The sequence below is a fragment of the Lipotes vexillifer genome, unplaced genomic scaffold (genome assembly GCF_000442215.2).
Source record: "Lipotes vexillifer unplaced genomic scaffold, Lipotes_vexillifer_v1.1 scaffold248, whole genome shotgun sequence".
In the NCBI taxonomy this organism is placed as follows: domain Eukaryota; kingdom Metazoa; phylum Chordata; class Mammalia; order Artiodactyla; family Lipotidae; genus Lipotes; species Lipotes vexillifer.
In genome coordinates this window covers 2,541,345-2,555,626 of record NW_006777568.1, presented here as the reverse complement: position 1 = coordinate 2,555,626, position 14,282 = coordinate 2,541,345, and the positions used below count along the sequence as shown (strand labels likewise).

At 47.9% G+C, this 14,282-nt stretch overlaps 2 protein-coding genes across 2 annotated transcripts in view; one reads left to right on the top strand and one right to left on the bottom strand.

Annotated features, from left to right (window-relative positions):
- The window catches only part of INSYN2A (inhibitory synaptic factor 2A), a 37,344-nt gene extending 25,727 nt beyond the window's left edge, over positions 1-11,617 (bottom strand). Inside the window, exon 1 of the mRNA XM_007451183.1 lies at positions 10,446-11,617. Within this exon, the coding sequence (XP_007451245.1) occupies positions 10,446-11,617 (1,172 nt within the window). The remainder of the gene's footprint in view (positions 1-10,445) is intronic.
- The window catches only part of DOCK1 (dedicator of cytokinesis 1), a 475,984-nt gene that overhangs the window by 185,193 nt on the left and 276,509 nt on the right, over positions 1-14,282 (top strand). The window lies entirely within an intron of this gene.

The following is a 14,282-nucleotide window of genomic DNA, read 5'->3' as shown; positions in this document are numbered from 1 at the left end:
GGCCTCTCACTGCTGTGGCCTCTCCCGCCGCGGAGCACAGGCTCCGGACGCGCAGGCGCAGCGGCCATGGCTCACGGGCCCAGCCGCTCCGCGGCACGTGGGATCTTCCCGGACCGGGGCACGAACCCGAGTCCCCTGCATCGGCAGGCGGACTCCCAACCACTGCGCCGCCAGGGAAGCCCCGGGACTGTCTTCTTATTATTGCGTAGTCATTATTACTCCTATCAGAAATACGTGGAGATTTGAACAGAGACAGACACGGAGATGAACACTATTGTTAGGGCAGGACTTTTTCTTTAGTGTTTTCTAATCCTATTTGCATAATATGAAACCATAATACGTAAAAATAGGGGCAGATATTGATTATTATTTGGCATGTAGAACTGCCCAGTTATATTACAAATAGGGCAGAGCTTCCAGTTTCCTTCATATATTCCTGAAATCAAGGAGATGCTAAGCTGCAAAATGATGACGATAATGACAAAAAAGTCACTGGCCCCAGAGGGCACCAGGAGTAGCTATTAATAAAGGAAACAACTTTTTAGGGCTGAGCTGAAGCTGAGTTGATTAACTTGTTTCCTGAAGGAGAGATAAAGCTAAAGCTATAGTTTATTGAAAATTAATGAAAATGAAGGGAGATAGGAATGTGAGTATACTGTGTGAAAACGAATTTTCCTTCTGAGCTGCCGTTCCCTTCAGCTGTAGTATTGTCACTTGCCATCTTACAGAGGGTTTTTTTTTTTTTAAATCAATTATCTTTTTTTTTTTTTATAATTGTGTTTATTTTTACTTGTTGACAGTTTGCTTTATTTATTTATTTATGGCTGTGTTGGGTCTTCGTTTCTGTGCGAGGGCTTTCTCTAGTTGTGGCAAGCGGGGGCCACTCTTCATCGCGGTGCGCGGGCCTCTCACTCTCACGGCCTCTCTTGTTGCGGAGCACAGGCTCCAGACGCGCAGGCTCAGTAGTTGTGGCTCACGGGCCCAGTTGCTCCGTGGCATGTGGGATCTTCCCAGACCAGGGCTCGAACCCGTGTTCCCTGCATTAGCAGGCAGATTCTCAACCACTGCGCCACCAGGGAAGCCCCTTACAGAGGTTTTAATTTGAAAGCATTAATGATGTGCGTTGGGCAGTGGTTCCAATGGTAAATAACCACAGAGCTTTAATCTTTGATGTATAATTTCTTTTGATGTATTTTTTTTTAGAGGACGTTAGTTCACAGTTTTAAATCAGACTTCCTCTCCGTGAAGCTTCTGTGCTTTGTTTCAGAAGCTTGACATTGCACTCGTTTTTAAACAAATGCTTCAGAGCTCTTGTAGCTGAAGATTAAAATCTTCAAAGTTTGGTGTCAGCAAGTATAAAATTCTTGATGTCCAATTATGAGACTTTTATCTGGGGAGCCAGTCTAGTGCTGTAACCAATGAGATACTGACAAAAAAATCTGACTCCATTTTGGGTCAAGATAGGCCCAGTTTTACACCTTCTTTACGTAGAGGAACTCATTTTTCATAATTGTCCGTTGAGATCTGGCTTTTAAAACAGAAGTTTGCTTGTTTTTATGGTGCATTAAAAACTTTGCTTCAGCGTTTGCTCACATGAATGTGGATGTAAATTTGATTAAAGTAGAGCTCGGGTGGCACTTGGTGGTCACTGGATGAGCCACTTAGGCGACAGGCGGTACGTGAAAGCTTTTTAGTGGTTTCCCCTGGAAGGTTGCTCATGGATGGCTGCTGGTCCCTGGACTTGCATATCAACGGCTTTGATTTTTCTGAAACTGCCTCCGGGATCCCTTCCAAGGTGCTTTCTGCTCCCTCCAGCGTTAAAAGTGTGCTTTCTCCAGAACATAAATTCACGTGGACCTTACCAGGTCTGGGTGTAGGAGCCTCTTGATCCCATCAAGTAAAAAAGGAAGAACCCAGAATTGGCAGGAGCAACAAAAATGTCTTCTTTTCAAATCTGTGCAGACATCTAGGTTTCCCATTTTCAGAGGAGGGAGAGGATACTGCTGGGGCCTGATGGGTCTAGATGTGAGTTTTGTCTTTACTTTTTCTCCCCAGTCTTGACCTTGGGGATGTTACTTAATGTATCCAAGCTTTAGTTTCCCGGTGGAAGCATATTCCTACCTTACAGTGTTATTTTGGGGATTAAATGAGACAATGCAGAATGGCCACCGTATTGTAGGTGCTCAGAATGGATGAGCTTTGTTGGTGCTCTGCCCAGAGACACACATTTCACTGGAACTCTCCCCCAGAGCCAATGGGAAATAGAGCTCAAACCATTTTTGCGTAGCTTAGCAGAAACTGCAGGGGGTTCAAAAAAGAAAAAAAAGTATTTGAAAAGTAGAGCTTGCATTTCATTTCTCTCCTTTTTTAAACCCGAGTCTGGGACACAAATCCATAAATTCCATAAACGTTCACGCCATGCCTTGAAGTGCTCATTTTATCTACGAATGGGGTGTCTGAATTGCCTCGTGGCTCAGTAGTGAGGCTTTTATTCACCTACCAACTTAAAAAGGCTAGGGAGGTATTTGAAATCTCTTTCGGCATTCTGCACAGGAAGATTATTTAAATTACATTTTCAAGTATGTGTGATACCTACATGAAGCCCAAAGCAAGAATTTGGAACCTGTTTTATATTCTCATAAATATATGTGCTTCATTTTTCATATTAAGGACGGAAAGGCTTATTATTGCCTAAAAACTTAAAAATAGTATTTACAATGTTATATAAATTTAAGCTATAGGAAAGACCCAGTGCAGCCCTGTGTATTGAATGAAGAAAATGCTAGAAGAGAATATCATGTATGCTTCTATTTCAAAATCATAAAACACGGTAACTTATACTTGGACTTTAGAACTTGAATATTTTATCACAAATATATAAAAGCCATTAGTTATAAAAGAAAAAGAAAAAAAGGGGGGGTTCCCTGAAGACTATTCAAAGGATTGCAAGCTAGAAGGACAGAGGCCAGTTGCAGCTTGTGTAGCAGTGGAAGAGATGAGGGGTGGCTGAGGCATCAGGAGGAGAAAGAAAACCTAATAGTGGGACCACTGTGTGCGTTTATTAACCGACATCCGTAGAAAGGGCTGTGTTGCTTCCTCTGTCTCTCTCTCAACTTCTGTATGTATTTACAGCAGTGGCTGAAATTACGAAGTTCTTGGACATCTCTGGAGGATTGGTTCTTAGATCAGAAAGGACCCTTCAGGTCCCTTGTCTTGTGTGGACTGTCCTCCTTTCGTGTGGGAGTGTGGGGCTCAGAGGGGTGAGGCTAGGATCAGCTGGGAACAAAACCACGTTTCCTGACTCCACATCAGCTGCCTTGGCCGTAACACCAAATAACCTTGCCCCGTACACTTCTGTGAAAACAAGCACAAAGCTGGAGGTCTCCATTCTGTAATCCTCAGCCCCTCCTAATCCTTGGAAATAAACCTGCCTTTTGAGTAAAGCAAGAACATCTCTCTGAAGGTGTTCACGCCTGCACCCTTGCATCACCTCCCTGCATTTTAGCACCTGGAAGGCTGCTTCTCAGTAACAAAGTAACTTGAAAGGAGTTAACTTTGCACACACAGTGTGCAAAGAGAGCCTGGTCCTCGGTATTTTATTTAATCTCCCAGGGAAGCCCAGGAGGGGCGGGTGTTCTTAGGTCTCTCTCACAGAGTCAGAAGCCTCTGGAGAAAGGCACTGGAGAGGTTAATAACCATCCCCAAGCACATGTAGGACAGACAGGGAGGGACGGGGCAACGTGGCCAGCTCAGGACCAGTTGGCTGCAGAGCCCCGGTCATTCTCTGAAAATGGAAAAACCACGTGAACAGGAGGGAACCTCAGTCCGCTGGCTGGCATGTTTTAAAATGTTTTGGGTTGCAACAGATGGGCAGAGACACCAAAACTGATTTCTCAAGAACTTTAGAAAATGAAGTGCTGACATTTCCATCCCGTTCAAATAGGGAACATGAGGGGACAGGGGTGCGGCTGGCAGGAGAACCTTTTTGTTTCCGAGCTTGACCCTGTGTGCTGCCCTCCCTTTTCGGCTCACACACCCTCTTTCCTGTGATGCGCTGTCGCGCCAGACACCTGGGAAGGCAGTGCTCACATTCCAGAGACATCCGCCAGGATGCTTGTCAAGACCTCAGAAGCACCCATCTGCCCTCTTTGACATCTGGCCAGTCCAGCTAACCAGGTGGAAAACTTTGATCTCAATTAATTGGGTGGGTTTGGGCAAGAGTAACCCAGTCTCCTTCTAGAGGGTGCACAGCCGACCTGAGATGGGTTTGCCTGACTGTGCCTGGCTTCCCCCTGGGCTCCGGGTGGGTGGGAGGCTGCACGCCTCCTGCTGGGACCTCCACGACTCCGGGCTACTCCCTAGCTGCTGCAGTGATGCTTGATTTTCCTGTGGGTTCTTTCTGGTCTGTGACTTAAACAAATTAAATTGTCCCTTTATGCTTCCTCTGTCATTGCGATGCAGTATTTATTCTGTTTGGGCATGGATAATTAGAGAAAATTTGGAGAGATTTCTCATCCCCTGACAGGTCCCTCTGAAGAGTGCCTGCTGCTGAGTGATCTGTCAATATAAGGACAGAAGGTAAAGCAAGTATGTAATTTCTGTCCATCCAGCGTCAATATCTAGGTGAAAGCAAGTCACATCGTATAAATAGGTGTTGTGATGACCTCTTATTGCTGCTGGTGGGAGAGTGAGACCTTTTCCACATCATGTACGTATATGCATGTAAATTACAGGTTTATGTATAATACACACGCACACGCACACTTCCCCAGCAGAATCCTGCAGGTTTGATGGGCTGATGAACAGATAAGCGTAGGCTTGTACAGACAGAGTGTCAGTGACCTGTGAACTCTTCAGAGGAGGGCCTGAGTTCTTTGCCTTGTACCCTCCACCGTCCAGCTTGCCTGACACAGTGCGCAACACTTAGGAGACTCCTGGTAGAAGCCTTTTGAACCTGTGAATGAACGATACACTCGTCTGTGGGGCAGTCACATCTGGGATTGCCCTGCGCCCATATTGTGACCTGGTTTCAGGTCGAGGAACTGTGGTTACTACACTTACAAGACCATGTCACAGGAGCTGGCAAACTGCCCCAAGTCTGGCTAGCACCTGTTTTTGTGAAGTTTCCTAGGACCATGGCAATACTCATTCGTACGTGTGTCGTGTATGACTGTGTTTACGATGTAGTGGCACATCTGAACCACTTGAACAGAGACTGCACGGCCCTCAAAGCCTAAAATAGTTACTGTCTGGCCCTTTGCAGAAAAAGTTTGCTGACATCTGCTACATTGGAAGCTGATCCTGAGGTCTTTCAGTAAAAATATATCCTCCAGGCCTAGGTCCTTATTTCTACATGTATGTACCACACACACACCCTCACCCATTCTGTGGCTGCCTCTGTTGTCAGTGATTAAAAGGGAAAACAAAGCTGAGCAAACGTGACTACAGGATTCCACACTGGGTTTGTCTTAACTCGTGGCCGTCCCCAGACCTTTATTCCTATCACCTTTGCCTGCAGAGCCCCTGAGAGTGTGCCCTCAAGGGGCCCCTGATCTCAGGGCGATTCCCATGGCTAGTTTTTCCCTTTCCTGTCGCTGTGTGACTTGGACTCGGGAGAACGGGACATCCCCCCCGTGGAGAAACCCATTTCTCAGTGAGGTTGAATAGGACCCCATGGCCGGGAGATTGAATCACTGGATTTATAACGCTCACAGCAAGCTACCAGGCTTCTCGGGCTGGTTGGTTACGTAGGATCTTCGTGTCTTAGGTGATGGCCTCACACTTGCTCTGACTCAGTAACAAAGCCCCCGGAGCTTCATGATTTCCTCTCTGCCTGCTGGTCACATTTAAGGGCCAGGAGTGGCCTGGGTTTAGCTGCCCCTTCCTCCTTCCCACACACCCAAGCCTGCAGGTAGCACTTGACTGATGCTGGGAGAGACCCGACCAGTGAAAGAATCTATCTCACTCTGGGCAATGGCAGGTCCTGCCCTCTCGCTTAATGGGTGCAGTAAAGCTTCTCATGTCATCTGTAGGCCTTCTCTGAAGAACCAAGGATCGCTGGGTTGTCATCAGCTAATGAACCCCTCAAGACACCGCACGTGTGGGGCTGCCAGCACCTTAGAAGTAAGCAGCCGTCTCCCTGCCGAGGTGGCCGGTAAGGGTGCAGCCCCTGAGCTGAATGCTGCAGCCCCACAGCCTTGGCTGGGAGGGTCACCTGCCCAGCAACCCACAGCTGCTCTGGGGAATTACGGCTGTTAACAAGAATTGGTTGGGTTTCTAAACTCGGTGCCCCGTTTGCCCGGTCTCAGCCTTCAGCGATTACATTTGTGGCTCGTTTAGATATCCTGTGTGACCCTGAACTTCCTGGGAAGAGACAAGAATAATGCTGAGAGCTTTGAAATAAGCAGGATCATTCTTGGCATTCACGCAAACAGAGGGATCAAAGGCTGCCTGAATTGTTTAAAGTGAGCGGTTTTAGTGAATTGCCCAGACATTTTACAAGGGACTAAGAATAAGAAGGCATGTTCCTGAACACTTTGTGCACATCCACTCGCTTAAAGAATGCATCCCGCTGAAATGCTCATATTAGGATGGGTCCTTTTTCAGTGCCTGCTGTGTGTCGGCTATTGCTGAGACCTTTGTGGACAACATTGTTAAGCTTTTAGCATCCCTGTTTAATAGAAGATGAAACTGAAGCTCGCTGAGATTAAGTAACTTGCCTAAACTGAAAACTTTCTCTGCCGAGGCCTTTCGGAAATCTATATAAGCAAACGAGAGTAAAGAAAGAGTCTCTTCTGAAAAATCATTTGGAAGCTACTGAAAATGGTCCTGGTTGTTGATACAGAAATTTCTACGCACAGAGCAAGAACTATTATTGCAAGAACTTGCCTGACAGACTTGGTAATGCATAAACAAACTCAACAATGAAAAGAAGTTCTATTCAAGTTATACATTCAATGTAATTTGCCCATGGCCATGCTAGCCAAGTTCAACGAGCATTGTCTTCCTTTGGTCTGCGCTAACATCACCCACAAGAGCACGCCTGAGGCCTCGCCAGCCCTGGCTCAAGCCTGCAGTGCAGTGGGGATCTGGGGGCAAAATGTGTCACCTGGTTTCAAAGTCGTGAGCTCTTAGATTGATTTCTAAGTCAAGTGCACACAGAATTCCTTCCCTCACTGCGACTCCTCTTATTGAAGGTAAATTTCTATACAAAGGCCCTTGCAAGCTAATTTGGGGGTGAAGGGCGAGAAGTGGATTGCACCCAGGTTCTGAGCATTCTTCACAGGTGATGACGTGGAGTGTTTTCCAATATTTTAATGTGGTCATGAAATTCCTTGTCATGTTACAAAATGACTATAATAATAATCTACGTAAAGTAGAGTGAGCTTTCCTATTTTCTACCATGAGATGCAACGATAGGATAACATTTCTTGGCTTAGATTGAGTACATAAAATAAGTCCTGTGAATTCCTCCTTTAAAGTGACTGTCCTGGTGCATGTCCTTCAGGGGATTGGTCCAGTGCTCAGAGCAGCCGAAGGTTACATTTTCGGGATTTAATGGGCTGGCTGATACTGGCCGCAATAGCAGTATTTACACCATGGAAATCAGCAAATGCTACTCCCCCTTCTTTGAGAGCCAGTTGTTAAAAATGTACCAGCAGACTCTCCACCCTTGCTGGCCCCAGACCCCTGAGAAAGGGATGGAGAAGGAGCTTGCTTCTTACCTGCCCGCCTCCGAGGCCGCTGTCTCCTTGTCCATATTCTGACGTGGAAAACAGTGGTGGGAATTTGAATTCTGGGCAAATTAATGACCCTGGGCAGTTGAGCAACAGGGGTCACCTTCAAGGTGGCTTTGGAATTTGAAACCACTTGACTCACTGTTATCCAGAGAGCTCAGAGAGGGAGGTGGAAATGCAGATTATTAGGAACAGATGTGGGGGTTCACCTGGCTGTGGTCCTGCTTTCCTACCGTGAATTTGGCCTGTGCAGACAACAACTGACCTAGAGATTGATTTCGAAGTCAAGCCATCCTTTGCCTTGATCGAAGTGCCCACTCCTCAAATGATTAGGAGCCAGGCACTGTCCCTTCCTTGTTTTGGGGATACTGGGGCAAAGCCCTTTTTGTGATGATGGAAATGTCCTCTGTCTTGTGTAGGAGTCAGTCTCCACAGGTGGCTCTTGGGCACCTGTGATGTTTCTCATGTGATTAAAGAATGGAATTATCAATTGTAATTAATTCGAGTTTGAATTTCAATAGCTACATGTGGCCACTCTGTTGGACAAAGCAGGTCAGGGCGTGCAGGAACAGCACTTGATGGCAGCCTGTGTACTGGGAGTGTGTGGGGTGCATCCGTCACTCTGGACTCAGACATGGGGCCACTAAGTGTTCCCCAGACGCCAACACCGCTGACCAGCAAGGCAACCCTCACACCACCAGCAGACACCAAACCATTCAGATGCACCAGATGCTGGGCTCCGTGTCTTCGAAGGTCACTCCCTGTCTTCCTCACCCTCGGTCTGCAGGACGGGTGATGAGCTCCAACTTACAGGTGAAGCAATGAGGCACAGAGAGGTGCAGCCCTCGCCCACGTCCTCAGAGCCAGAATTGCCACCTAGACATGTCTTAACAAACTCAAAACCACTTTGAAGACTGATGTAGTCTCAGAGAACTCAGAGGATCCCATTTAAAACAACATTCTGCCCTGTTCTAATAGAAGGAAACTCCGGTGTAGAACACAGTTCTCCTTGCATGGGGTGTTTGTGGCTGTTCAACCCATGCAGGTGTTTATTTTGGCACACACCCCTGTGAGATGCACGCGACTTAGTGTATGCACTTGGTTTTATACCATTTGTTGAATTTTATTTCCCATTTGGTGATGTTGGTATCTTTCTAGTTTGCTGTCTGGTTTAAGTCACTACCGGCTATATCGAAGTCAGTGATGGGTCCCTGTTTGGGCTTTTCATGTTTCCATGGGAGTGGTCTACTGATCACAAATCCCTTACAGACCCACCTTAGTGTGTTGCTTTTGGTTATGTATTTTTTCAAGGCTAACTGATTGAAGTGGGATGAAAATGGAGATGTAAACCCAAAATTCAAGAAAGCCTTTTGAAAACCATTCTATAATGGTAGGTTACTATTAATCTACTGTTAGATTAGTTTACGACTGGCTAGCAACTTGTTTTGCTTAATACTGTAGGCTGCAAACAATGCTAGGTCGTAGGAGGTGGGGGTTATTGAGAGTTAACTCCTTTTGTAGATGGACCACCTGCACGAAGCTGGAAAAGCCAGACACCAAGGGCAACATCTGCACCAGGCACCTTGCCTCTGGGGCCAGGCCTTAAGATCATAGAGGTTGTTTCCTCCCCTTTGTTTGCAACATGCAAACACAATGTAACTCAACCACAACAATCCTGTGCAAGGGTGGTTTGCTGCCCTGACAGTGCATTTCCTGGCTTATCTTCATGCTGGCTGCCAGCTCACTTAACCCAGGGGCAGGAGCCCACGGGGTGAAGCGTGCTAATCACATGAGGCAACAGGGCACTGCCTCAGATGCCACCTCCAAAACATGGGCTGGTGGAATCCAGACAGCTTCATGGGGGAATGGGAAAGAGAAGGTCTGGCCGTCTAGACAAAACCAGTGAGCCATGACACTGTTTCAAGAAACACGGAAGCAGAGCAGTGCTGGCCGTTTCGTATCAGCCTAGCACACTGCCTGGCCGTCCTAGCACAATTTCAAGTACAAAAGAAGGGAAACAAAGTTCAGCAATCTGTTATCAATGGCAGACAGTCCTGGCTGTTTTCATTCTCTCTACTGCCCATCTGTACACACAGGGCAACTCGTGGAGAAGGGCATCTTGCTCCTAATGATATACACATAGGATTTGTCTAAGGATGGGCATTGCTTCTAGGCGTTCCAAGTAAGAAAAAAAATATATTGTCTGTTGTATAAAATATAAAACCTCATACAGTCCTGAATATCAATGTTATTCCAATTATTTAGCGTAAGCGAGTCAGCATTTACTTTTCAAAATGCCATCCGAATTTCTTTTCCATAATATGATTCCTAAGAGGCAGGTCGCTTCTTATTTTGATTAGATATTCTGGACTGGCATACCTATTATATACTTCATGAGTATCATAAACCTTTAGCCCTGGGAGATAAAAAGGAAAGCTCCATCAGTTCATTCAAAAAATAGGTATTAAATTCCAGGCCAGGCACAGGAATGCTAACCAACAAGTCAGTCTTGCAGGTGAGGATGAATGAGGTCTAGCATCATAAAATAACCTGGGACTGCTTTGACCTTGCTCTGTCCTCAGACTACAGCCTGTTCTCAGAAATGCAGGCTTTAGTCTCATTAAGGATTTGGGCTTTGGGGGCTGCTGCTGGCCCCTGAGGGTGATAAGCCTGCAGACAGCATCATAAGAAAGGCGTGAACATACATACCCTTCCCGATGGGCCTCTCCTTTTTCCAACTCCTGAATGACCCCCAAGAGCACTTTGATGGTTTCTTGGCTTGAACTGATTAAGTTCTCCATCATCTGAAGCTGTGCTTTCAGATCGACCACTTCCGCACGAGGCACGATTTGTTGGTATTCTTCACCCACGGCGAGCGCTGTCGGGCAAGGCTGGTGCTCGTGCGCCGGGGGGGCCTGAGTCTGCAGGGACGCTTCACTACATTCGGGGGACAGGCACTGCATCGGGGGCGAGCAGGCCAGGGCAGCGCCGGGCGGGGCCCGGAGCCCATTGGCCTGTGAGGCCTTCCTCCGCTCCTGGTCGGCCACGGGGCAGAGGGACCACTCGCTCGAGGGGGCGGAGTTCGACAAGGCCAGGTCGGGGGCCCTAGCGCCGGGGGCAGGTGCATAAACGGTGGCCACCTCCGTCTTAAACACCGTCCCGTGGGCCGATGCAGCGGGTTCCTCGGCGTCTGGGGTCGCCGGGTCGTGCTTTGCTTTCCCGTGCAGCTGGTAATCGGCCTCTTGGGAGGGAGGACGAGCGGAGCTCTGGAGAGGAGCATCTCGGCAGCGGTGCAGGTCGGGGGTTCTGCTTGGCTCTGCGCAGTTGACCCCGGCGGGCTGGCCCAGCGCGTTCACGTGCTCATCGGAGTGGAAAACCAATGCCGCCGCCTTCTGAACCCGGTCCGCGCCCCACTGCCGGGACTCCCCGGGCCCTTCCTCATTCTTCTCTTTCGCATCAATTACAAACCCATTGTTTTGACTTTTAAAGGCATCCGCGGCTGGGATGCCTTTGAGATTCCCTTTCTTGCGGTCCAGAGGGAAAGTCTGGTAACACTTCTTAAGGTCCGGCGAGGTCTGCACACCTGTGCTCTTGGTGACGTTGGGGATGGACCTCCGAGCGGGCACGGTCATGTATTTGCGGTAGGTGGCCCTGTAGGACGCCGGCTTGTCGCCCAGCTGTCCCGAGGAGAGCTGCGTGTCCCTCTGCTCGTTCTGCGCCTCGCAGATATCCTTAAACCGCACCTGCAGGGCTTTATTGCGCTTCTTAATCTGCCGGTTGGGATCCAGGGCATATTTCATCTCCAGGGCCAGGCAGGCGGCAGGCTCCACTTCACTCGCCGAGGTCGTGAGTGCGCATTTGCTGGGTTCCTTACTGACCATGGTTCCTGCAGTCGGAGACAGCAACAGACGTGTCAGTGGAACAGAAACACACACGCAAACGCAGGCAGCACAAACTTTTGGCCGGAATGACTACTGCCTGCTCCCTAATTATTTTTAAACAGGTGAGGTCGGCTTTTATGTTAAGGAAAATCAGACAGGCGGAGAATCGCTGGCAGGCACAGCTTGAAATGCTTCTCAGATATTAAAGCTTGCTTCCTTCTCCATGTGGGATACACTCGTTTTTCTTTTGATAGTAAGGCATGTTTCCCTATTAGACAAACCTGTTTTACTATATTCATGAAGAAACCCGACGGCGCTGCCTCTTCTGCTTTGCAAATTGCCATTTCACACGCACATCTCCACTTCACAGGCAGATGGTTTTCCAAATGCAACTTACTTGGTTTGGGTTTTTATTACTTTTTTGAAGATGACGTGATTAATCTATTATTGGAATCCGAGAGAATTGCTATTTTTTTCTTAAAGACTTCTCGGGGATTCTAGCTCCTGATCGGATAAATGTGGAGAGCCCTCCGATAAGGAACTGAGCTAAATCTATTTATGGTAGCCACTCTGGATGCCATGGGATAGTGGGCCGTGCTGCTTTATGGGAAAAGCATAAAGGAAAAAAAATCTCTGCAGTATGGCTTGCTTCTAATGGGTTAACAGTAGCCATAGAAAGGACATGGGTTTCCCTTCATCTACAAAGTCTGTGTTAGCAACTCTTTTCTTTGATTCTGTGGAGAGCGGTATTTGAAAATACTGGTTTTTTTTTTTTTGTTTTTTTTTTAAAGACATGATTCATTCTAAAATCAAGTTTTGTGTTTTGATCACAACCTCTGAAAATGAACACAATGGTGGTTGTTTCAGGATTTAAATCCTGAAAGAAAATAAAATCACAAGGCTTTATGTTAATCATGCAAATTCATCTTGGGCTGAATTATTAAATGCAACTAAAAAGATGCAGGTGGCCAATGATTGCTCCGGGGGAATACCAGTGTGGGTAAAATGCCTTCACTTTATTATAGGCAGATTCACAGCTGTGTATTGCACATGGAAGAACTTTCTTGAGGGTTGAAGTGAAAGCGAGAAAATATAGTTAAGTATGCTGTTTGTGAGTTAGCATTCGTTTTTTTCCCCCTGTGTTCGAGAAGAAAACAGTCAGATGGGAGGAAGCTAGGCTGTACAGGACACTGGCGTCCAAGCAAAGTGCCCAGAGAGGCAAGGTCACTGACAGGAGCCAGTGAGAGGGGAACAAGAACAGGGTCAGGCCACCCTGTCCCTCCCAGAGCACTTCCGTGAAATGCTAGAGGCACTGCGATCACGTGGCTGCCGCTCTGGGACCCAGTGGGTGTGTGGGCCCCCAGGAGCTCTGCTGATAGAGGAGGGCCACACCTGGTACCTTCAGTGCCACACGTCCCTTTTCAAGGAGGAAACTGGGGTTCAGAGAGGTTATGATACTTAGTCATCGTCACACAGCAAGTAAGACATACTGGCAGGCTCCTGATCTACCTGACCCCCCGAGTCCATGCTGTTTCTTGTCCCTCCGGTGTCCAGTGAATAGAGAGGCAGGACACTTCCCCACGTCCCTAGTCCTTACTGACTTAGGACTGCGGGCTAACGGGGGTGATGGTTCAGAGAAGGGGAAGAGAGGAGAAGCCGGAGCCCCTGTCTGAGAGTGAGTTAATGGAACTGGCCCCCCTCGGAGTCTGGGGACTCCGTTAAGTTGACGTCTCATGCCAGCATGGCACTGGTGCGGTCCAGCGCTTCACTAGTGTTACTGAATGAAAGGCTTAGAGAAAATGCAGGTATTTCATCAATTCTGCCTCTAACAGTGAGCTGGGAATCACGTTAGAGGACATCAGAAATAATCCCTGCAGAGTTTGGTTTCGATCACAGCGGGGTGCCCCAGCCTTGGCACTCCTGGCATTACAGGCTGGGTAATTCTTTGTTGGGCGGGCTCTCCTACACAGTATAGAATGTTTATTAGCATCTTGGCTTCTCTCCACTAGATATCAGTAGCACCTCCACCCCAAAGTGACAGCAAGAAGTGGCTCCAGACAAATGGCCCTGGCGTGGGGGGCCTAACCATCCCCAGTTGAGAACCACTGCATTAGACCTGTAACCTTGGGTGGCTAGAGTGTGTCCTGAAGGCAAGGCTGGGGTGGAAGGCCACGCAAAAGACCAAGAAGGGATGGCAGTGTCCCACCTCCCAGGGGGCAGGGTGTCTGCAAAGTGCCAGCTCTGACGCTCCAATCTGGAAAAGATCCAGCTCTGTGCTGAGCCAGCATCGAGGCAAGTCCCCACTCCATTGCAGCCTGTGTGTCCTCCGACAAAAGAATTAGTCCGAAACAATCACAATCCGCGGGTAGTTTGGAGAAGACAGAGAACAAGCCTTCTTTGGTCTTTGGTGCTCTACTGGGTACTGAGGATATCTGGAGACCTTTGTCATTTGAAACTGGAAAAACTAGGCAGTTTTGGAGAGAAGAAAAGGGAGAGGTACAGACTGAACTAGATTATGGGTGGTGGGGACAGAGCACGCCTGCCAAGGGTAGATAATGTATATGGTTAAGAGACACTTACTTATTCCATGAGGTTAAAAAGATGCACACAAGGGGGGCTTCCCTGGTGGCGCAGTGCTTGAGAGTCCGCCTGCCGATGCAGGAGA